The 24,356-nt window shown below is 51.7% G+C and overlaps 1 protein-coding gene across 2 annotated transcripts in view; it reads right to left on the bottom strand.

Moving 5' to 3' along the window:
- Nucleotides 1-5,069: 5,069 nt before the first annotated feature.
- ASIC2 (acid sensing ion channel subunit 2) overlaps nt 5,070-24,356 on the bottom strand; it is a 1,201,082-nt gene continuing 1,181,795 nt past the window's right edge. For both annotated transcript variants that reach the window (XM_061140983.1, XM_061140982.1), the window contains exons 4-10: nt 21,345-21,495; nt 18,750-18,806; nt 16,913-17,066; nt 14,766-14,857; nt 10,716-10,795; nt 8,208-8,276; nt 5,070-5,688 (exon numbers count right to left, since the gene is read on the bottom strand). In XM_061140983.1, the coding sequence (XP_060996966.1) occupies nt 5,587-5,688; nt 8,208-8,276; nt 10,716-10,795; nt 14,766-14,857; nt 16,913-17,066; nt 18,750-18,806; nt 21,345-21,495 (705 nt within the window). In that variant the 3' untranslated portion in view covers nt 5,070-5,586. The remainder of the gene's footprint in view (nt 5,689-8,207; nt 8,277-10,715; nt 10,796-14,765; nt 14,858-16,912; nt 17,067-18,749; nt 18,807-21,344; nt 21,496-24,356) is intronic.

Here is a 24,356-nt window from a genome sequence, read left to right as displayed (position 1 = left end):
TGCTGCTGCAAAACTTCAGATCCATCTTTCAGAGTTGTTTACTTGTCAGTATCCCCACTCAGATGATAAATTCCTTGAGGGCAAGTGCCCGGCGCTTAATAGACAATCAATGAATGGAGACCCCTTGTTCTTCATGTGTTTCCACTTCCTTGGTTGCCCGCTCCCCTCCCGGTTGTGCCAGGAAGCTCTCTCTGTGCAGTGTGGGGTCTGCCTGGCTGTGGCTGGATTAGGGCTGACGGCACCTCCCCCCACCCCTGGAGGAGTCAATTCCTTGCTTCTCTGTAACAGGGGAGCTCATTCATTGGTGCTTTCTGGAGGCGCTTGTCTCTGCTCCAAGCTTAGTTCTCAAAATCGAACTGAAATCTCTGAGCTTGTGGAGGAGGAGGTCCCAGATTCCTCCTTGCATTCCAGGCTCAGGCTGGCTGAGCTGAGCTTCACCCGAGGGAATCATTAAAAAATCACACTTGGGCTTCCCTGATGGCTGTTGGTAAAGAATCTGCCTGCCATGCAAGAGACCCAGGTTTGATCCCTGGGTGGGGAAGAATCCCTGGAGAAGGAAATGGCAACCCACACCAGTATTCTTGTCTGGAGAATCCCATGCACAGAGGAGCCTGGTGAGCTACAGTCTACGGGGTCGCAAAGAGTCGGACATGACTGAAGGACTAAACCACCACACCTGTGGCTGGGGCTGGCCTCTCCCATTCTCCCTCCCAGCTCACCAAGAACCATCTAGAGACCCTCTGTGGATTCTTTATCCTTGGGTGTGCTCATGGTTAAGACCTTTATAAAAATAGGTCCAAGCTGGAGAGAAAAATAAAAGAACTCTGCGCTCTCTCGGCACCAAACAATAAAAGAACAGTGTGTAAAAGCCAGCTCAGCCCCTGGCAGATACTTTCTCCTTTCACCTAACTGTGGCTGATTCTGTTTCTGAGATTATGTGCCATTATTTGATTGATTGATCAACCAGTCAATTGGTTGGTCTGCCCCTTTGAGGTCACTGATAATTCATCCTTGTGGTTTGACCTTGTGATTATACCAAACTCCCAGCCACTGTATCACCATTTGGGTGACTCGAAAATGTGACGCTGGGACCTCCCTGGCAGTCCCATGGTTAAGACTCCACCTTCCTGTGTAGAGGGTGTGGGTCTGATCCCTGGTCCCTCATGCGATGGAGTGTGGCCAAAAATTGAAAAAAAAGAAAATGTGACACTTTCCAAGTCTCCTGTGTCTACCAGACCTCTTCAGGTCGTCGCTAAAGAAATGATCACACACAAGGCTACTTGTTTGAAATAATAATAATAAAAAATACCACCACTCCCAGGAATTTAGGCTTACGATTCTATCTTTGCTCAACAGTCAGTTAATTATTATAATTAGTACCTGGCTATTGATTTACTCTCTTGGATTTCCTGTCTTTTCTTTAAATAAGTTAAGTTTATAGACCTGTTCCCAGATGAACAAAGCCAGAATCCTTAAATCAGAAGGGATGCATACATATCTGAAGCCTGGAGCAATCCAAACCTGTTAGAATATTCTTCACTCTATCCCAGATTGATCTGAAAAAATTTAAAAAGGAAGCCAGAAATCCAATGAAGAAGTTCAAATTGCAATTCAAGTTATAGATTTTTAAAAAATGTATGAAACTATTAAACTGGAATGAGGCAGAAGCATCCGACAGCCTCCCAACTGACTAAATAGACATTTAATGTGGTTTCCATCCCCGATAGGAGCAGTCTAAAGACACTCTGTTCTTCTACATCCTATAGTATAGGCACGAGAAGGACTATTTCCAGTCTGACATAGTGAAGAGTGAATTTCTCTTTGGAGAGGGACTTCCACACTTCAGGTGGCTACAGTATTGGAGCTTCAGCTTCAGCATCAGTCCTTCCAATGAATATTCAGGATTGATTTCCTTTAGGATTGACTGGTTTGATCTCCTTGCAGTCCAAGGGACTCTCAAGAGTCTTCTCCAACACTACAGTTCAAAAGCATCAATTCTTTAGCACTCAGCTTTTCTTTATGGTCCAACTCTCACATTCATGCATGACTACTGGAAAAACCATAGCTTTGACTAGATGGACCTTTGTTGGCAAAGTAATGTCTCTGCTTTTTAATATGCTGTCTAGGTTGGTCATAGCTTTTCTTCCAAGGAGCAAAGGTGTTTTAATTTCATGGCTGCAGTCACCATCTGCAGTGCTTTTAGAGCCCAAGAAAATGAAGTCTGTCACTGTTTCCACTGTTTCCCCTTCTATTTGCTATGAAGTGATGGGACCAGATGCCATGATCTTTTTTTTTGAATGTTGAGTTTTAAGCCAGCTTTTCCACTCTCTTTCACTTTCACCAAGAGGCTCTTTAGTTCCTTTTCACTTTCTGTCATAAGAGTGATGTCGTCTGCATATCTGAGGTTATTGATATTTCTCCCAGAAATCTTGATTCTAGCTTGTGTTTCATCCAGCCTGGCATTTTGAATGATGTACTCTGCATTTAAGTTAAATAAGCAGAGTGACAACATATAGCCTCAACATACTCCTTTCCCAATTCTGAAATAGTCCATTATTCCATGTCCGGTTTGAAAGTGTAAGTGAAAGTCCCTCAGTTGTGTCCGATTCTTGGTGACCCTGTGGACTATAGTCCATGGAATTCTCTAGGCCAGAATACTGGGGTGGGTAGCTGTTTCCTTCTCCAGGGGATCTTCTCAACCCAGGGATCAAACCCAGGTCTCCCACATTGCAGGCAGATTCTCTACCAGTTGAGCCACCAGGGACGGTGTGACCAGTTAATAACCTTGAGATGGGAGGATTAGTATGAAATATTGGCTGGGTCAATAAAAAGAGTCTTTAAAAAATGGAAGAGGCATTCACTACCATGTGTAAAACGTGGGAAGTTGCTGTGAAGTACGAGAAGCTCAGTTTAGAGTTCTGTGATGACCTAGAGGGGTGGGATGGGGATGGGTGGGCGGGAGGCTAAGGAAGGAAGGGATATATGTATACAAACAGCTGATTCACTTCATTGTACAGCAGAAACTAACACAGCATTATAAAGAAGCAATTATATTCTTAAAAAAAAGCAACCTAGTTACCTAAAAACAAAACAAAACAGAAGAGGCAGGCAGGAGAGGATCTGAGTTAGAGGAAGATGAGACTTGTAGATCGTTGTTGTGACGTAAAGACTCAACCCATCGTTGCAGTCTTTGAAGGAGGAAGAGGCCACAAGCCAAGGAATGTGGGCAGACACTAGAAGCTGGAAAAGGTGAGGAAATAGCTTCTCCTCTAGAGCTTCCGAAAGGAAAATAGCCCTGCTGACATCTAGATTCTAGCCCAGTGAGACCCACGTCCGACTTCTGGCCTCCTGGACTATATTTGTATTGTTTTAAAGTCACTAGGTTTGACATTTCGTTACGGCAGAGATAGAAAACTAAAAGGTCCCTTCCAGCGGTTGCGTCCTCTGTTTCTGGAAATGAAACCCCAGCGTGGCCAAGGCCAGCTGAGAGGATGCGTGGGAGGACACAGCAGGGCTGTGCCCTGTCCCAGCTCCCCAGGAGGCCCGTGAGCGCCAGGTCCCGTCCTGCTTTTGTCAGTGTGGCTGGTATGCCTTGTCCCACCAGCATACCAGCGGTATGCTGTAATGCGGTCCTAGCATCTCGAGTCTGAGGGGGCCTCTGGAGAGCATCTGTGAAGACCGGTAAGGTATTCTTTTCAGCTTCAGATGGAGGGAACGGAGCCCAGAGAGGTGCATGATCTCATCCATCACTTCCTTGTGTTAGGAGAGGGAAAGAGAGCAAAGCAGGGACCAGACCCCTGTCCAGCCAGCGCTTTCTATGCACTTGTGCATGAGGAGGGAGGTATGAACCATCTTAGGTCTTCCTTCATGACTTTGGGGGTGACTTTGAGTTGGGAGTGGTTGGGGGGGCAGTGAAAGATTAGACTACAGGAGCTGCCCCTGTGGAATTAGCAGGACGCTATGAGGGCAAGCATTCTGCTGGAGCAGAAAGCTCTCTCTTGCCACAATGGGGGTTGAAAGGGCACGTTCCCACCCCACCAGAGGCATCTTCCCACCTCCTTTCCCACATGGACATCCTCTCGGGAGGATGCAAGAGTCATGGGGAGCAAGGCAGAAGCAGGTCTGTTGGATGGGGGTGAGGGGGTGGGTTGTAGAGTGGGACAGGAAAGGCAGGAGGGTGGGAGGGAGGCCAGGCTGGGGCAGGTGTCCAGACCAAATTCACTGACCGGGTCAGGAGGAGCCAGGGAAAGGGATGCAAAGGCCTCCTCTGAGGTTTGCCAGTCTGGGCAGTGAGTTCTGCCTCCCTGTCTTCATGCCACATGCTTGTGGTCCAGGGCAGTGTCATTGAGACTGTGGGCGTGGCGAAGCCACTTACAGTGTTGCAGTCAACAGCGCTTAAAGATGCAGGATAGGATAGAATATAATAAGAGTGTACATGTTTTGTAAAGGTAAGTGTTTCATCAACTGTACCTCTCCACCTATTTGTCATCTATCTATCTATCATCTATGTCTATCTATGTATCATCTATGTCTATGTATTATCTATGTCTATCATCTATGTCTATCTATGTATCATCTATGTCTATCTGTATCATCATGTCTATCCATCTATCGTCTATTCTGTCGGTTTTGACGTGGCAGGTCTGGCCGTTTCCTAACATCTTGGGGAGAAAGAGTGTAGGGAAAACGCAGAGTCGACTCAGCCATGTCCACAAGACCAGCTTTTAATATGACCGTGATTGGAAGGAAGCACGAATAAATAAACGCCAGAGAAAATGGAAAAACCAAACCAAACCTCAGAACATCAAAACCCAGATTTGGAAAACGAAAGGAAACACATCTCTGACAAACAAACAAACAAACAAAAACGCCCCCCCCCCCCCCCCCCCCCGCGAAGAGACAGGATCAGACTGTACAAGCCGTGTCACGGGGGAGAGCCGACGGCGTGGGCACCGCGGTTGTGCGCCCCCGGCCGCCGCGCCTCCGTCTCGGGCCCCGGGAGGGGAGCAGGGCGGCCCCGGGCACCCCGCGGCCGGCCTGGGGAGGCGGAGGGCGGGGTGGGTGGGCAGGTTAAGAACCTTCACAGACGACAGGAGGACCGGACGGCGTCCAGGGCTCTGCGGGCTCCCTCTGGAGTGTGCAAGTGTGATTCCAGCGCGGCCTCGTGGAGGTGCACTGCGGGGCTGGAACCCGGTCCCCCCGCAGGGCTGCTGGAAACCGCACAGCGAGGGTCGCGGACGGAGAAAGACGCGGACGCGGCGCCGTGAGGGGTCGGAGCATGCAGTGCTTTGTACATCTGGCAGTGAGATGTGATGGCGGGTCGGTTCTCGGACAGTTTCAGGGCGGGACTCACGTCTCCTAAGAGGGTCGGACGCAGACGCGCAGCGGCGGGGCCCGAGGACGCGTCGTGCCAGACGAGGCCGGAGCGAGGTTTCAGCAGAGTTTGCTATGTGTGCATAGGGGGCTCTTGCTTCTCTCCGTCGGTGGGCAGGGGCCATCCCACCTGAGCCTGCGGTCCCCTGTCCTGGTCCTGGGCCAGGTCTGTTTGGGGGTGGGGGATGGTGGTGCCGGGGGGTCCGAGGGCCGTCAGCAGGCAATCTCCTCCAGGGTCCCCAGGGCCGTCTGCAGGGGCACGTTCACAGTGTGGCTGATGGTTTCGGAGTGGTTTGGCATCGTGTCACAAGTGCTCTGGCGGGGAGAGGAAAGTTGATGTTCATTCAGCAAAAATGCGTCCCAGGGCCCCTGCAGCCCAGCCCAGGCCCTGGGAACCGTGCCGCCCACGGTGGGCTCTCCAAGGACTGCTGCTCCGCCCCAAACCCCTCTGGTGTGGGTTGCCATCTTCGGGCATGAAGCTGGCGGGGGTGTGTGTGGGGGGTCTCACTGCCTTCAGAATCCTCTCCACTGTCCACCTAGGCGCTCCCCCAGAGTGCGGAGGGAGCTTCCTGGTGATGGGGTTTAGCAGCTAGTTTGACCTTCTAAGGGCTTCCCAGGTGGCTCAGTGATAAAGAATCTGCCTGCCAATGCAGGAGACTTAAGAGACACAGGTTTGATCCCTGGCTTGGGAAGATCCCCTTGGAGAAGGAAATGGCAACCCACCCCAATATTCTTGCTTGGAGAATCCCATGGACAGAGGAACCTGGCGGGCTACACGTGGGGTCTCAAAGAGTCCAAAATGACTGAAGTGACTTAACACATCTATAAGGAACAGAGCAGCCCAAGGGTGGTAGCTGTGTTCCCTGCGTTGTACAATATATCCCATATTTATATCCTGTGGACTTCTCTAGAGGCCCCCTGCTGTGTTACTGGAAGCTATATCTGAGTGGTGAGTAGCCTTGGGGTGTGGATGACCCATCCCGCCCTCATCCTTGGACCTCTGTTGGGTCCACCTGGGGTGGAGGAGGGGCCACCTGTGGCCTGGCCTGGGCAGGAGGGGCTGCTTGATCGCTGAGGCAAAACAGTGGAGGTCTCAGCTGGGAGTCTGACCCCTGATCCCAGCTGCCCCCGAAGGACCTTGGGAAGGGACCTTGGCCTCAGGGAAGGGTTATCTCGGGTCCCTGAGCAGGGCGGGGATGAGGTGCCTTTGAATCTTCTGGGTGATTCCTGGCCCTGCAGAGGGCTGGAGGCTGGGAAGGATGTGAGCAGAATTCTGTGCCAAGAATTTGGGGCAGATTAGATGAGGATGAGGCTGGGAGTGGTGCAAAGGAGGAGGCTATGTCTCTGAGACATTCTGAAGGCAGAAGGGAGGGTGGGGCAAGGGGATGGAGCCTGAGATCCATCCCTGAGTAATTACTCTCTGAGTAATTCGCTGAGTGCTTACTACAAACTAGTCACAGCTCATTGCTTCCCAGGGCCTGGTCTCATTTAATCTGATGGCACCCCCTGAGGTCCCAGTGATCCGGCAGCTGCTAAGAGAGGGAGGTAATGTGCCCTCAGGTGCACAACTGGGAAGAAGGGCCCTGGGAACCAGGCGGGTCAGCTGAGTCCAGAGCCTGGGGCTCCTTCCACCCACACTGCCCTCCCCTCCACAGAAGCTGTCTTCTGTTCAAAAAGAAGCTACAGGGACCCGAGAGAATCAAAGTGGGATGTTTAGCCTGGGAGATGAGTGGAGAAACAGTGTCTGGAGCAGAAACGGGAGGCCAGATAGGAGGAGGAGGAGGAGGAGTCTGGGATCCACTTGGGATGTTATGATTTTAAGGCGGCAATGGTCATGGAATGCGGTGTTCTCTTGGGGCTTGGGTGCTGACTTGGGGGAAGTTGGTGATACCCACAACGTTCAGCGGAGACCAGGGTCCAGGAACAGGTTGAATCTGGGAAGGAGAGTGTGGACAGTATAAGAGGGGCTGTCTCTTAGAATTGAGGAAAGAGAGGCAGAGTAGGAAGGAGGCTACGGTGCCCCACAGCTCTGTAGCCTGGGCCTCTGGGCCACAACTGCCTCATATACAAAAAGGAGATAAGACTCTAGGGTTGAAACGACATGTCACTCTTAAGGCACATAACACAGTGCCTGATACATACCAGGCTTACAAAGGTCAGCAGTTATGGGTGTTGTTGCTTCTACCTATTTCTACCTTCTATTCTATTTCAAAGAATCTGCCTGCTAAGCAGGAGATGCGGGTTCGATCCCTGGGTTGGGACGATCCCTCGGAGAAGGAAATGGCAACTCACTTCAGTATCCTTGCCTGGAGAAGTTCATGGACAGAGGAGCCTGGTGGACTACAGTCCATGGGGTTGCAAAGAGTGGGACAGGACTTAGCTGCTGAAACAACACCACTACTTCAGAGGGCCCCACACCCTATGTCCTGTTCAAATGGGGTAGAGTAACAGGGACTTTCCTGCTCACATTCTGCCACCTAGGGAATACGGGAGTGGCCCTACGTGGAGCCTCTCCTTGGTCTCCCAAGGCACGAGAAGAGGGCTGTGGCTTCTGGCCGGGGAGGAGCTGAGCTGGTCCAGGCAGAAGCATCTCCTGGTCTCCGCTGCATCCATGGAGCAGATCCAATCTACAACTGGGTTCCAGGGTGGGTCTCAGAGAGAGGCTCAAGGTTCAGCTGGAGTGTCCTTGAACTTGGGAGCTGCGGAGGGTCTCGAGCTATGGAAAGGTGTGTGACGGAGCACTCCCGTCCTGCCTGGCACCGGCATCTGGATTCACGTGGCTTGTACACACCAAGGAACTAACCAACCTGCAGCCCCCTTCCGGCCGCCCTTACCACGTTCTCATCATGGCTCCCTTCCTCCTCTTCTTTGCCAAGCAGGTCTAATAGCTTCTCTTTGATCAGCTGCAAGAAAGGCAGGAAGGAAGGTCAGGCCGGGAGAAAGGCATCAAGGTAGCGAGAGAGACCTCCTTCCACGTGGTTGGGCTGGGGAGGCAGGGGCAGCGGCCACCTGGGCTGCAGCTGGACAGACGTGTATGGGAGCCCAGTCTGGCAGCCCAAACTAGGGTCCCTAGCCAAGCTTTTGGTGCAGGAGCTAGAGACTGGGGCAGGGGACGGGGGTGGCGCGGGAACACGGGAGGGCCTCAGTGTGGTCCCTTGCTCAGTCTGGTCTCTCGGCGTGGCTGGTTCCTCATCTGTCCTGGGGGGACAGTTACTCGTCACTTTTGAGGCCTGAAAACTCCACAGTTCACAAGGTTGGGACACAACTGTGCTAACATTTCATCCTCAATAAGAGAGTAGTTATTAAATATGTTTTCTGATGTGATTCAATTTCTATAACTTTGTACATCTTTGCACAGAAATGATTAAACAGGGCAGAACAAAATCTGGCTGTGGGACCCAGCATGGGAACACAGTCACCACGCTGAGAGGTGGGGTGTGGCGCTCCACAGGCCCCTGGTCACCCGGGCTCTCCACTCCCCACAGTGACCCCCTTTGGGGGGCCTTTGGCCATTGCCGGTCCCCTCTGGGAGGCAGGCCACTGCTGTGCAGGCCCCGTCTGCTGGGCTGAGACCCAGGTGGTGCCGGGCTTCCCTGGGGGATTCTGGAGTCCCTGGAGCCAGCCCAGGGCTGGGAGGAATGCAGTGGGAAGACTGATGAGCCCCTGGAGCACACAGTGCCTGAAGCTGCTGTTTGCTGTGTGAGAAGCCTTCAGAGGCTCTGTTCCAGCTGCCTCCTGAGGGCGACAGCTCCCTGAACCAGAGCGGGGGAGTGCCCTTACTCTTCCTGCTCAGGATTGATGACGTCTCAGGAGTGCTCCTTCCCTAAACCTGCCTGGAGCCCAGAAGGTGCTGATCCGGTGATGGGTCACCTGGAGGGCAGGTGTGTGTGTGCATGTGGTGTGTGTGTGTGGTGTATGTGTATTTGTGAGCAGTGTGTGAGTGTGGTATAAGTGTAATATGTGTGTGTGTGCATGTGTGGAGTGTGTGTGCCTATGTGGTGTGAGTATGGTATGTGTGTGGTATATGTGTGTGATATGTGTGTGTATGTGGTATATGTGTGTGTATATGTTGTGTGTGAGTGTGGTATAAGTGTGTGTGATGTATGTGTGTGCAAATGGTGTGTGTGTACAGTGTATGTGGTTTAACTCTGATGTATGTGTTAATTTGTGAGCTGTGTGTAAGTGTGGTGTGTGTGTGGAATATGTGTGTGTAGAGTGTGTGGTATGTGTGTGTGGGGTATATGTATGTGTATTGTTATATGTGAGTGTGGTATTAGTGTATATGATGTATGTGCATGTCATGTGTGTGCAAGTGGTGTGTCTATATAGTATATGTTGTGTGCCTGTGGCATATGTATTTGTGAGCAGTGTGTAAGTGTGGTATAAGTGTGTGTGGAATATGTGTATGTGGAGTGTGTGGTATATGTGTGTGTGGCACATGTATGTATGGAGTGTGTGGGGTATATGCGTGTGTATGTTATATGTGAGTGTGGTATTTGTGTGATGTGTGTATAGCATGTGTATGTGACTGGTATGTATGTGGAGTTTATGTGGAGTGTGTGTGGTACATGTATGTGTGGAGTGTGTGGGGTATATGTGTGTGTGTGTTATATCTGAGTGTGGTATTAGTGTGTGCGATGTGTGTGTGTATAGCATGTGTATGCGAGTGGTGGGTATGGACTGGATGTGGAGTGTGGTATGTGTGTGTGTGGAGGGTGTGGGGTATATGTGTGTGTATGTTATATGTGAGTGTGGTATTAGTGTGTGCGATGTGTGTGTGTATAGCATGTGTATGCGAGTGGTGGGTGTGGACTGGATGTGGAGTGTGGTATGTGTGTGTGTGGAGGGTGTGGGGTATATGTGTGTGTGTATGTTGTGTATGAGTATGGTATAAGCGTGGTGTCTATGTGTATGTGGAGTGTGTGTGGCATGTGTGTGTGTGGAGGGTGTGGGGGTGTGTGCGTGTGTGTATGTTGTGTATGAGTATGGTATAAGTGTGTGTGGTGTGAGTGTGTGGGTGCAGACACACCCATGCATAAGCCCCACATGAGGCCCAGGGGCTCCGCGCCGGCCCCTGCACTGACTCATGCCCTCCTGCTCATCCCTCCGGCTCCCTGCGTGCGGGTGTAGACGGCCCTGGGGATAGGCCTGTGGCTTCCGTCTCTCACACCCACCCCTCCCCGGTGCCTGGGGCGCGGGGACAGACAGTGTCCACACACAGGGAGGGGAGGGTGGCCCTGGGTGGAGGGAGGCCGAGCTCTCCCCGCCTCGTGCTCTGGTTCTGGGCGTCGGGGCAGGATGAGGGCGCCTGGTGGTCCCCCACGAGCAATCCCACATCTTACCTCATAAATATAATCAAAGAGCTCTAGTATTGTAAGGATACTAGCACCAATGAACAATCCCATCTGACCACCAATATCACCTGGAGAGAGAGAGAGAGAAGACAAGACTTGGCTTTCCTGACAGCGCTTCTGGAAGGTCAAATGGACGGAGAACTCGGAAAGCAGGCTTTCTGAGAGGGCCCCTTCCCAGAGGCAGGGCCCGGGCCAGGAGGGCAGGCCCTGGACAAGCCGCTCCCTCACTGAGCTGCTCTGAGAGCTGCTGGGTTTCAGCACCCACGGGGGTGGGAACTAGCCTGGATGCTTGCTTGAGGGGCCTGGAATGAACCTCCCGGGCTGACGGCCTGGTTCAGTTCCATTCGGAACCACTCTGTTGGGGCCAGGCTTGGCTCCCGGGCTGGGAACAGATGAGACGTGTGTGGTCCCTGCCCCGGGCGAGGGCACAGTCTAGCCTGAGACGTATGTCAGTGTCCTGAGTGGGGGTCTCAGGAGCAGGCACATAAAAGACACCCCCCAATTACAACAGGGCCTTTCAGGCTGTCTTGAGGCCCCTCTCACCCTTGGGATGAAGTCCTTGGAAGCATCTGTCTCCCCTCCCTAAAGGTAAATGTTCAGTCTATTTACTTTTATCATTTTTGGCTGCATTGGGCCTTCATTGCTAGGCGCAGGCTTTCCCTGGTTGCGGTGAGCAGGGCTACTCTCCCCTGCGGTGTGCGGGCTGCTCACTGCGGGGGCTCCTCTTGTTGCGGAACACGGGCTCTAGGCGCGTGAGCTTCACCAGTTGCAGCTTGCAGGCTCCAGAGCACAGGCTCAGCAGTTGCGGTGCACAGGCTTAGCTGCTCCACACCATGTGCGATCTTCCAGAACCAGGGATTGAACCCTTGCATTGGCAGGTAGATGCTTAACCACTGGACCACAAGGGAGTCCTTTGGTCTCCTTCTAGAGTACAGGTTCTTGCCCTGAGTATATGATCCCCGTGGACCAGGGGTCTTCTGATCCCCTTGTATCAAACTCCTGGGAGACTTGTAATCAGTACAGATGCCTGCACCTACCTGTTGCGCTTAGTTGCTCAGTCGTGTCTGACTCTTTGTGACCTCCTGGACTGGAGCCCGCCAGGCTCCTCTGTCCATGGGGATTCTCCAGGCAAAAATACTGGAGTGGGTTGCCATGCCCTCCTCCAGGGGATCTTCCCAACCCAGGGACTGAACCCAGGTCTCCCGCATTGCAGGTGGATTCTTTACCATCTGAGGCACCAGGGAAGCCCTGGAGCCTATGCAAGCAGAGTCTCCGGGACTGGGGACTGGAGGTCAGGACTTTTACGTTCCCAGGTGGTTCTCCAGCCCACCAGAGTTTGAGAACCACTCTCCTGTGGGGCCTTCCAATGCTTGGAGACTCCTTGAATTGAATGCAAATCGTTACGTGTGGGTATCTGGGCGTTTGTAGCTGGAGAGTCCGTATTTCAGAAGCTATTATCAGATTCTTAAGGGGGTTCTGATCCCCTGAAAGCCCCCAAACGCTCTGCTCCAGAGGCAGTGTGTCGGAGCACAGGGCCCTGAGGCTGTGAATACGGAGGGCGGCCACCAGCTGGCTGTGTGGCTTTGACAAGCCCTGACCTTCTCAACAGCTTTGCCTACCAGGAACATTCGGTGGTGGAGGTGGCTGGGGGAGGGTCGGAGATGAACAGTGAAGCCCTTTTCCGCTGTGACCTCTAGGACTGTGAGCCGCTGGGTTAGGAAGAGCGCTGGGAGTGGGGGACACTGTTGGGGGTGGGTGTACCATCTCCTGGAGATTCCAGGCTGACCTCTTGGTCCGAGAACTTTCTGATGAGCACACTTGCCCACTCCTCCCTGATTATGGCTGGGAGAAGCCCAGCAAGCACATCCCCAGGTGAGCAAGCTGCGATGGTGGGAAGGGGGCTCTTCCCGGGAGGGACTTGGTGTTGGGCACACCAGAGCCCCCGCTTCCTTCCCACTCCCCCCACCCCCTCTAATGTCCTTGATGGAGGCTCACTGGGGAGTGTATACACATGCACGTGCCTGTGGGGGGTGGCTGTATGTGTGAGCCGTGTGGTGGAGTGTGGAGGGCATGCCCGGGTGCATTGTGTGTGCATGTTCGGGACAGAAGCAGGCCTTGCATCTGGCCACCAATGGCTTTATACAGGTGGCACACGACTGTGTGTAAGGGTGACTTTGTGGGGGTGGGCACAGTGCGTCTGAATGTGTGGAGGAGGTGTGAGCGTGCTTGTGTATGGCAGGTACAGGTATGTAGGCATGTGTGCATCTACGTGTCTCTGGAGTTGCGTGGTTTGCACGTGGGTCTGTGCAGGTGTGCACTAGTGTGTGTGTATCACCCTGGTGCCTGTGTGTACGCTGGGGTGAGGCGTGCTCTCTGAGTGAAGGGAACGCGGGCCACAGGGCGGGGAGACAGGGGCCAGTGTGGACTTCCTGACTCAGGGCTGGCAAGCCGCACTCGCTCTTCTCGCGAGAGGTACATATGGCAGCGCGATTCTACGCGGCTGGCGTGTGAGAGAGCGCGCGTGCGCACTAGCGCACATGCGTGTGTGGGGGAGGGGAGCAGAGGGAAGGAGGCGTGTCCTCGGTGACAGGGGCGGGGCTTTAGCCCTGGCCCAGCCTGCGAGTCTCTTAGCACAGTCCCTCTCTGGCCACAACCATCTCCAGGGCTCTCAGTGATGACCACCTTAGCCCAGTGGGGACCCTGCGGTGTCTGCCGCTTCCTGGGAGAGTGTCTGTCTGGATGCCAGAAACCACTGTTTATGGGCCTTCTGTGGGCTGGGACTTGATCACATTTCACCATCATGGCAAACTCACGGAGGGTTTTATTAGACCCATTCTACAGATGAGGGACCTGAGGTTCAGTGAAGTGAAGCCACCGGCCCACATTCTCCGGGCTGGTGTGCAGCAGCCCCTGACTTGTGCTCCCCCTAAACTTCCAGGTAGAAGGTGTCTGTCTCCCGTGCCCCCAACTCAGGATGCCTCGCTCACCTAGTTCAGTTCACAGAGACAGCAAGAGTTATTTTTCCTTGAAGCCACAGACATCGGATCCTTTCTTGAGGGTGAGTGGGAGTTGGGGGGATGGGTTCAGGGTAGGTCTTTTAACTGTGCACCCTCAGGGATCTTGTTAGATTTAAGCTGGGCTGGGGCAGGGTTGAAATTAACATCTGGCATCCACCGTGTGCCTTCGCGGGCAGAGGAGCTGATGTGAACTAAGGTAGGGTGGCCGTCAGGTTTGTAGATTTCTGGGACTATGTGGCCCTTCTTTAGGCTTTGACAAAGAGCTCTCAGTCCAGGGGCAACTGGCCTTCTCAACGTGGCAACATTGCTTTCCAGGTGGGGCCTCCATGGGTGGGACCTTTGTGGTGTCTGCTCCCTGGGACCATCCATAGCTCAGCCCTGCTGCACCTATCCGCCACGGCCCCAGGGCTCTGACTCCAATCAGGGGGCAGAAGACTGTGGAATCTGAGAGGGCAGTGCTGGAAGGGTCCTGAGAGAATGGCTGGCTCACCTGCCTCATTGTGTCAATGGGGAAACTGAGATTAGACCAGGGAATGAACTGGGCCTAACACTGCCGCATGGATTGCTTCCCACTTTGGGGCAGGAGCAGTGCAAGGGAAGAGGGAACAATTAGTGAATGAAAAGGCTGGACTCTTTTAGAGTCACCATCTGGCTGCCCACCTGCCCGTCCCCCCTTCCTCCCACCCTCTTGTGTACTTAGTTGCTCAGTGGTGACCGACTCTTTGTGACCCCGTGGACTGTAGCCCACCAGGCTCCTCTGTCCATGGGATTTTCCAGGCCAGCATACTGGAGTGGGTTGCCATTTCCTTCTCCAGGGGACCTTCCCGACCCAGGGATCGAACTCGCATCTCCTGCATCATGGGCAAAACGCCCTTTCTTTACCGTCTGAGCCAGCTGGGAAGCCCCATGTTACCCTGCATGCACGCATGCGTGCTAAGTCGCTTCAGTCGTGTCCAACTCTTTGAGACCCTGTCCATCCCCATGAGATGTGGACATTTGTGCAACGGACACTCTGACTTACCAAGTAAGGCAGCGACTTCATATGCCTTCTTCTGTTCGATGGTCTCATAATTGAGAGCTTCAAAAAATATATCCAGAACGAGGATGTTTTCTCTGTGGGGGAAACGTTCAGTGTCACTTGTGGTGAGAATCATCAGGACCCACAGGGATCATGTCATACAATTTTCCCATGGACAGAAAGGGAAACAGAGGCCCGGGGACGTGAGACAATGGGCTCCATGTTAGAGCTGGTTAGTCACAGAGCTGGGGCTTGAACCGGGAAGTCGTGACTCCCAGCCCAGTGCTCTTCACGGGCCTGGAGGGGTATGTCAGCTCTCCCCTTGGCCCCTTATCGCTCACCCACCCTCTCTCTGTCCCCTTTTCCAGGAGTCCTGCCAGGCCTCCAGGTCTCTATGCCCCAGGGGGTCTGCCTGGGTCCTTATGTGCAAGTGAGCTCAGAACTCACTTAACAAGGCTTGCTTGCCTGCCCCCACCTTACCTCCGCTGCCCACCCTGGAAAGGCCCCCAGTTCTTACTGGGATTGACGGCAAGCTTCTCCTGTGGGGGCCCTACCCCAGCATCACCAGGTTAGCTGCAGGAGCCAGGGAGGGTTTTTAGGGAGCAAATCTACATCTGGCTGTGGGGTTTTCTGGCAGAAGCACCTCAGTTCCCTTCTGCTCTTTGGGGCAGTTGTATTCATGAGACACATCTTGGTGGGAGAAGCCATTACCATCAGCAGAATGTTTGCAGCTGTGGGGCCTGGCCCCTCCTATCGATACAGTTACCCTGATTCTTTGATGCTACTCATGAATGGCCTTGCTGCCCCTTGCCCTCAAGGGGCACACACCATCCCAGGATGAGAGCTGGTGACCGTGTGGGAGGGAGAGGCTGGAGGAGGGTTGAAATTAACACCCTGAATCCATCATGTGCCTTCGGGGCCAGAAGAGCTGATGTGGACTAGGGTGGGGTGGCGGTCCGGTGTGTAGACCTGAGGGTGGGTAACAAGCGAGAGAAGCCCTCTCCACACGGGGCTCACCCAGGAGCCATCCGCCATCTCTCACCTGGTTTATGGCAACTGCCTCTGACCCGGCTCCCTTCCGCCCATCTGTCTGCCCATCCATCCTCTTAACTGGGTCTTCCTAAAACCTCTCAACTAACCCACATAACACAGAATTAGCATCCCGTGCCTCCATCAGCCAGGCTGCCTTTAAAATGCTCAATAGTCACAGGTGGCCAGTGGTCACCACGTAGGACATCATGGAGATAGAACATTTCTAGAAGGTTCTACCATAGAACACGTCATCTAAAATGCAGATGTGAGCCTATCACTTGCCTGCCTGAACCTCTTCTGTGGCTCCCTACCCTCTTGGAATCAAATCTACTCCCTGACTCCCATCCCCGCCCAGCTCAGCCTATAAGACCCACATCCACCTCTCCTGGCTTCCTTTTGCTGTACTCTTGTGACACCCTCTTCTCCTATGTCTTCCTTTCATTTATTTTATTCAAAGATTATTTTTTTGAGCATCAACTCCGTGCCAGACACTCCACAGCAGAGAACAAAAAAGAAAGGTTTGTGCCCTCAAGGGGCAGGCAGGTAATTGAAGGAAACAGCCACATGAATATTGAATTACACACAGTGGCGAGTATTATAAAGGAATACACCTGAGTGTTTCGAGAGAAGAATGACAGGAGGGGGCCCAATTTATTGGTCCAAAGAGATGATATTTAAATGGAGCCCTGCGAAACGAGGAACCAGTTGGGTGAAGAGTGAGAGGAAAAGCATTCTAGGCAGAGGGAACAGAATATGCAAAATCTGCCTGGAAAACTTCTCTGCATCGTGTAAAAACATCTCTGAAACTTTCCTTGACAGCACCCCTCTGCAAAGTATGGCCAACGACCTCTCTTATTATCTGCACCAGCCTGGACAGCTCTCTGTGTTGTATTTGTCTCTACTGGTCTGTAAGCTCCTGAAAGATGGCGCTGCCTCTTAATGCGTTTTGTCTTCATACTCTGAGCACAGAACTTGGCTGAGAGCAGGTACTCAATTAACATCTGCCAGATGGAACTAACTGCTTACCTTTGTCTTCTTCCTTGACTGTCCCCCCACCTTCCCATATTTTCCTGGTCCCTCCTCCCCCAACCAGCCTCCACCATGTCCACTTAGCTTACGAGATATATTTTTCTGATTTGTTAAATTTCTTCTCGAGGTACTTGGCTGATGTCTTGCTGGGGATCTTCACCATGGAGAGCTCTTTGTTGTAGCGGGTCAGGTTGCAGGGGGTCCTGCAGAGACAGTAATTACTGTCCTTTTCTGCCAGCAGACCTGCAGGGGAGAGGGAGGCAGGGCTGAGTTGGGTGCAGGGGACTGTGACCTCTGGGCCCAGAGTAGCCAGCTCCCGGGTTCCTGCAGCAGAGAAGTGAGCTGGGAGGAGGCACCCTCTGGGTGAATGAGGGGTGGGCGGCTGTGGGGAGAAGGGGAGCTGGGCTTTTGCTCGAGGTTGATGAGCGTATCAACGGTTGCAAAAGCACCTACTCTTTCTATGTTATTTTTTTTAAATGACTGTTTTAATGTACTTGTCAGCTAATTTTATTATCTGAATAATTTCTGCATCCCTTTCAGTTGAGTTTTTAAATTTGATTTTATTTATTATTTTTGGCTCTGCTGGGTCTCTGTTGCTCCATGTGGGCTTTTCTTTAGTTGCGGCGAGCAGGGGCTTCTCTCTGGTTCTCACTGGGGTGGCTTCTCTTGTTGGGGAACACAGGCTCTAGGGCAAACGGGCTTAGTTGCTCCTCGGCATGTGGACCAGGGATGGAACCCGAGTCCTCCACATTAGCAGCCGGATTCTTCACCACTGGACCCCCAGGGAAGTCCTTTTTCTGTTACTCTTGGTTCTGTGTTCCTTCTGCTTCCTTTATTGTTGGGTTAACTTTTGTAAGTATGGGCACCACTTTGGAAGCATGGGCTCCAAGGGAGTCCTGGACCTCTGACCATCCCAGGGCCTTCTTCTCTGCTCTCAGCATCAGATCTCATCTACAGAGGGTGCTGTTCATCGCAGGGAAGAGTGGGAGGCCACTGCGTCTGAATCCCTAGGCTCTCTGGTCTTCCCTCGGGGGCTCCCTCATAGCTGGTGCCCGCCTCCTCTGCCAGCTGGTTGAGGACACAGAGTGAGTCTTTGCATCCACCGGAGGTCCCTCCTCTTTCCAGCCAGCCCTCCTTGAGGCCTCTGGACACGTGAGTCCAGAACTGCTCCACTTAGATCCAGCAAGTACCCCTGCTGAGCAAACTTGAGTCCGGATGATTTAAATATTCCCTGCTTGTCTTGCCTGTAAATCATTTCCCAGATCCCGGAGAGGCGGGCGTGTGGAGTGGGTCACGCTCTGGGGTTGCAGCTTGTTGGTGTGATCCCCCTCACCGGAAGTTTTCCGGGGTGGGGGGGTGTTCCGGGGTGGGGGGTGGGGTGGACCAGCAAACACCCAGGAGGAGGGGTGGGGGGGTGCTCCTGCCTCCCCTGTGTCCCTGAGGAATGCACACTGGGGCTCACCCCTCTGCCTGACCCCATCTCTCCTGGCTCAAGGGAGCAATGCGGACAGGACAGCTTGGGAATAACCTCCAGGGTGTGTGCTGGGAGGTATCACCAAGCTCCTTTGGCGCCCACCGGTGCCCACTGTCCATCCTCTCTCCATCTCTGCCCGCTCCTCTGCATTCCTCAGTGCTCCTTGCTTCCCGCAAACTCACTGCTTCTCTATCCCCACCTCTCTGCCTCCTTTCTCTCCTTAGTTGGGTTTCCACCCTCATCACTAGCATCAGTTCCCTCCCTCACCCTTCTCTCCTTCCTCCTCTGCATCTCCCTCTCCTGTCCCTGCAGGGATGCCACCCTGTCTAGCCTCTTCCCCCCTCACCCTTCCCCATCCCCTTTTCCCCCATCTCTCTCCCACACCTGGAAGGTCTCCAAGGTCTCAATCGCAGCCCCCACCCCCATCATTCCATTGGGCCCCTGGTACTGACCTAGGGCAGGCTCTGCACACTCCTTGTGCTGCTCAGGGGTACAGAAAGGGGCATCCCCTGCAAAGAAGAAAGACAGGGAGAGGTATTCAGGCAGCAACCCCTCCCCTCCTTGGGCCAGGGGACGGGATTGCATCCGGGTACTTGGGAGGGGTAGCAGTTCACCAGTGGACAGTCAGAAGGCAGCTGTCAATCAGGACTCCCTAGGGGTAGTGGGGGACCAGAAGACTGGGCTCTGATCCTCTCTGTGATAATGGGAACCATCTAGCTAATTTCTCCCAGGTCGGACAGCCTGGTTCATATAGGTGACAGCAAAGTGTTGACAGTGGGGAGGCAGTGGTAAGTACCTACTAAGCTCTGGGCATGCATCATCCCCTTTAACCCACTTAGGTACCTTTGGAAATAGGAACTACTGTGTCTGTTTGATTGGTGAGAGAGTTAAGGTTTAACTACCCTGTTTTCCCAGGCCTGCAGTGATGGAGGTGGGCTTGGAAGCCAGGTCCGTGTACTTACAAGCCTAGGACTCTTTCCATCACAGCAGGCTGCTGTGAGTGAAGGCTCCTTGGTCAGTCTCCCCTTTGTGTGCCCTTCACTCCACGTTATAATGGAGATGCCAGTAACAGTGTCATGTGGGGACTGATTAAAATCTCTCCGCTGGCTTGGGCTCCGGCTCCGTGGGGAAACCTCACTGGCTGGTGACCCAGTCTCAGCATCAGGCAGGTAGCATTTTTGTTGTTTAGTCTCTCAGTCGTGTCTGACTCCTTGTGACCCTATGGACTGTAGCCCACCAGGCTCCTCTGTCCATGGAATTCTCCAGGCAAGACTACTGGAGTGGGTTGCCATTGCCTCTCCAGGTGACCTTCCCAGGTGACCTTCCCGATCCAGGGAGTGAACCCACATCTCTGGCATTGGCAGCAGAGTCTTTACCACTGAGTCACAGGGATGCCCAGGTAGCATTTACCAGTGCTCGATTCTCTCTGGTCTCTGTAGAAATCCAGGAACTGTTTTTTTTTTTTTCTTTTCCCACGTGCTAAAGTCAAAGCCAACTCATTGGAAAAGACCCTGATGCTGGGAAAGGTTGAAGGCAAGAGGAGAAGAGGACGGCAGAGGAAGAGATGGTTGATGGCATCACTGATTCAATGGGCATGAACTTGGGTGAACTCTGGGAGACGGTAAAGGACAAGAGAGGCCTGGTGTGCTGCAGCCCATGGGGCCGCCAAAAGTCAGACAAAGCTTAGTGACTGAACAGCAACAGATGTCAAAGTCTACCACAATACCCTCTTATTTTTTCCCCAAGAGCTGAAGAACTGAAATGGTTCCTCTTTTCTAATAATAAGAATTTAACTGATATGTTTCTCTTTTTGTTTTGTATTCTATTCCATTCTATTTTTGCCTGCTTCTCAGAGGCTATTTTAAAGATTGATAATCCTAAATTTAGATTACTAGAGAAATTACTGATTACTAATGCAATTGTTCAGAATTTAGCTCCAAGGATGTTCATTTCAGCATTGGTTATGACAGAAAACAATTGGTAATGAGCTAAATGTCCAAGGTCAGGATTTGGTTAGATAAACTAACTATGATTATGATATAATCAGGAAACAATAGCCATGAAATATAATAGTAAAGTTCCCTGCACATAGTAGGTCTTCAGTCACCAGTACTCTCAATTCCTTCTCCCCATGTCTTAACACAATCACCACTGACATTTGCAATTGACAAAGCATTTTTTTTTTTTTTTTGGCTGCACTGTGGGATCTCGGTTCCCTGACCAGGGATCAAAGCCCGGCCCCCCTTGCAGCAGAAGCTCAGAATCCTAACCACTGGGCTGCCAGGGAATTCCCAACAAAGCATTTTTATATCTTAGCTAAATTTTATCCTTCTAACAGCAAACATTTGTGTTTTAAAGATGATGGAGGTAAGAACAGAGACATTTAGTAACTTGTGCCAGGTCACACAGCCGTCATGTGGTGGGAGCTGAGTTAGAAGCCAGGGCCACTGATTGTAGCCTCAGTCGTCCTTCCTTCCGCTGCAGTACCAGGCTCTTCCTGCCCCAGTCGGCACCAACCCCTTCTGCCTGTGACAAGCCGACTGCCTCTAGTGATGGCTACGCTCATTGTTAGTCTGACAACAGGAATGTCAGGACACACGCATCCATTTGCTGGCTGATGGACTCTTGCCTGACTTGAAAGAGTGCTAGACATTTGGATGCAAGAAGGGAAAATATCTGGAGGAAAGCAGGAAACATCTGGATGTCTGAATGTGTACCACACCAGGATGGGAGAATTGTAAGCATCCAGATATGTGGTCACTTAGCTCTAGGAGGGAAAAACAGCAGACAACTAGCAAACATATTGGACACTGGGAGGAATGCTCTCCAAACTTGTGTCCACTCTGCAGACCAGGATGTTGCTGTGGTTGCCAGACTGGGTGTTCCCATCTGCCCCCGAAATGTCTGCACATCAAATAACTGTCTTCCCAGAACAGCGTCCCTGGGCATCCTCGTGGAGTGGGTGAAGAGCGTCCCGTCGGGTGAGAAATGCAAGGAAGGCCGCCGGCAGTCCCCGGCGCCCTGTGGCCACCCTCCCTGGCACTGACCTGGCATGTGGACCATGCGGCAGTTACAGTTCTCCACGATGTAGCGGGTCTCACAGTCGATCCTACAGGCGGTGATGCTGTAAACGGGAAAGAAGTCGAGCCCCATCTCGGAGGACCGGCACTCGCCCCACGGCGGGGGCAGGTATGTGAGCTGCAAGGCAGGAAGGAGGGCCAGCAGTCAGCCCTGGAGCTTCAGCCGGAACACACCCAGGGGCTCCTTCGTCACTTACGCAATTAAAAAACAATTAACTGATCGGCTACTGCGTGAGTGCCTAAACTCCAGGGACCTCCCAGGCCTTCAACATCTGGCTCCAAAATCAGTTCTCCTATCTTACCTTTTATAACCTTCCCTATAATGCTGATCTTCTCAAAGTCTTTTACCCCAGCCGCATCTTCCCACTTCCACAATTTGTTGTCTTGCATTTCTCCGCAGCAGAGAAGTGGGATAAAAATTGGAGGGCTCTGTGGACCCCTCCCTCCTTTCTAAGGTTTTTCTCCCCATTTTTTAGCTTTTCTGGCAACCCTGAACTCTGACTTGAGATTTTTTTTAACTCCAGGATGACTGCTTTCTGCTTGAGCTGTATCTATAATATTCCCTTAGAAGTTGATGTGTCCTCCAAGGAGCGATCCGATAAATATTGATAAATGTGTATTTCATCTAGGGTGGTTCCCTTCCTTCAAGGTCTGTATAAACATGCCAGCTCCTGCCTGTTTTTAGTCTCCCTCCCATCAAATAGTACTTTTGAAATCTTTTGGCCAGAGTTTATAATCGTTAGTTTCAGGAGGGTTAGTTAGCCTTGTATAAGTTGCTCCACCATAACTGAGAACAAAAATCTCTTTATGTATTTTATTTTAAGTCTTACGGGATTCCTTTGAGGGAGATGGTCCTGTTATAATTTTATTTGGGAGGAAGCTGAGTATAAGAAAGGTTAATAGGGACTTCCCTGGCACTCCAGTGGTTAACATTCCATGCTTCCACTACAGCAGGTGTGGTTCGATTCCTGGCCGGGGAACTAAGATCCCGCGTGATGCACGGCATGGTCAAATAAATAAATAAAAGAAAAAATAAAAACAAAGGTTAAGTAGCCTGTCCAAGGTCATGCACAAAGTCACTGGCAGAGTCGGCATGTGGACCTAGGACTTTCTGACTTCAACCTTGCTTGTATATATACTATTAACATCGTCTCTGTGTCTCTATAGGAAATTGACGCGCGAGAGAGAAAAACACTCCAGAGAGGGCCTTTCAGAGCTTTTCTCTTTTGTTTTTTCCTACAGCTCATTTCTTCTTCCTTTCCCCTGAAGGTTTGCATTACTCTCTCATCTTTCTTTGGAGTTCATGAGCAGACCAGGATTTTGCAGATTTCCTGTATAACTTTGGATAAGTCACTGCTCTCCTCGGGACCTCAGCTTCCCCATCTGTAAATTGGGAGGACTGACAAGTACGTTTGATAGGGTATGATTCGTATGGACTGGGTCCACACATTGCTCACTATTGGATCCATAAGCACACAAACTGGATTTGGGAAGAATTCATAATGACTTTTGGCAAGACTGGGGGTCTAAAATGATGTAAAATCATTTTGGGAGAGACTCATTTATTTTTCCTCTAAAACGGTTTCCCACAGTGGGTGAACCCAGAATGTAGCGGGTGAAGCTCTGTGGATGGGCCATGGTTTGTTCAGGGTCAGTCACTACCCGCCCCTTTTTTTTTATTCGGAGGTCATGGTCCAGACCTGGGGCCTTCCAGGTGGCACCAGTAGTCAAGAATCTTCTTGCCAGTCTAGAAGATGAAAGAGACTCAGGTTCGATCCTTGGGTTGGGAGGATCCCCTGGAGTAGGAAATGGCAATCCACTCCAGTAGTCTTTCCTGGAGAATTCCATGGACAGAGGAGCCTGGCGGGCTACAGTCCATGAGATTGCAGAGAGTCGGATACGACTGAGTACGCATGCACGCATGATCCAGATACCACGGCTTCCCTGCGGGGGCTGGTTTATCATTTGTCCCCTCAGGTTTTCTGAAGCCTCGCACGGCACAGCAGCTGGAAAATTGCAGTGTGTATAGCATCAGCTCTTGCTTACCAACGGGTGTCTGAAAGTGGGCTGGACTGTTTATCCTGGCTAAGCAAAGCCTCAGGGGGACCCTGAAGCACTGTCTTCAAATATCTGAAGGGCTGTCTCAGGGAAGAAGAACTAGATTTGTTTCCTGGAATCCCCAGGGAAAGACAGACACAAGAACAGTTGTACTAAGGGAAGTGGGGAGGGCGACCACATTGATTGATGTTGCAGACACTGTGGTAGGCACAGCCCATGCTTTCCCTTCTTTAACGCTGAAGAAGGATACACTCTGTCTCAACTTTCTAAAGCACTCTTATGATTCAATAATAAAGTCACTCTCTTGAGGGTGAGTTCCCCATCATGAAGGGTGTGCAAGCAAAAACCATACAGCTACCTGGCTGGGATGGGAAGACAGCGATTCAAGCACTGCAGGTACAGTTGGGGATTAAAAAATCTCTTAAGCCGTTATGCCTAGCCACAGACTGTACATCTAAAATTTTTAAATTTTATTTTATTTATTTTTAAACTTTTTATTTTGTATTGGCATATAACAGATCAACAGCGTTGTGAAAATTTCAGGTACACAGCAAAAGGACTCAGCCGTACATATACATTCTCCCTCAAACTCCTCTCCTATGCTGGTTGCCACATAATATTGAACAGATTTCCCTGTGCTATACCCTAAGACCTGTTGGTTAATCATTTTAAACATAGCAGTGTGTACATATCCATCCCAAACTCCCCAACTATCCCTTCCCCTCTGGTAACCATAAGATCATTCTCTAAGTCTGTGAGTCTGTTTCTACATCTGTAATTTTAATTTGAAAATTAGAGACAGTGGGACAAGTCAGACAGAACCTTGAATCCCACTGTTTCATGGGCTAGCTCTGTGACTGTAAATAAGTGACGAAACCCCCATTCTCCAGCCTCAGCTTTTAGCCTCCTCATCGGTCTAAA

This window comes from Dama dama, chromosome 5 (assembly GCF_033118175.1).
Source record: "Dama dama isolate Ldn47 chromosome 5, ASM3311817v1, whole genome shotgun sequence".
NCBI lineage: Eukaryota > Metazoa > Chordata > Mammalia > Artiodactyla > Cervidae > Dama > Dama dama.
The sequence above is the reverse complement of the archived record's forward strand: the minus strand, read 5'-3'. Positions and strand labels throughout refer to the sequence as shown.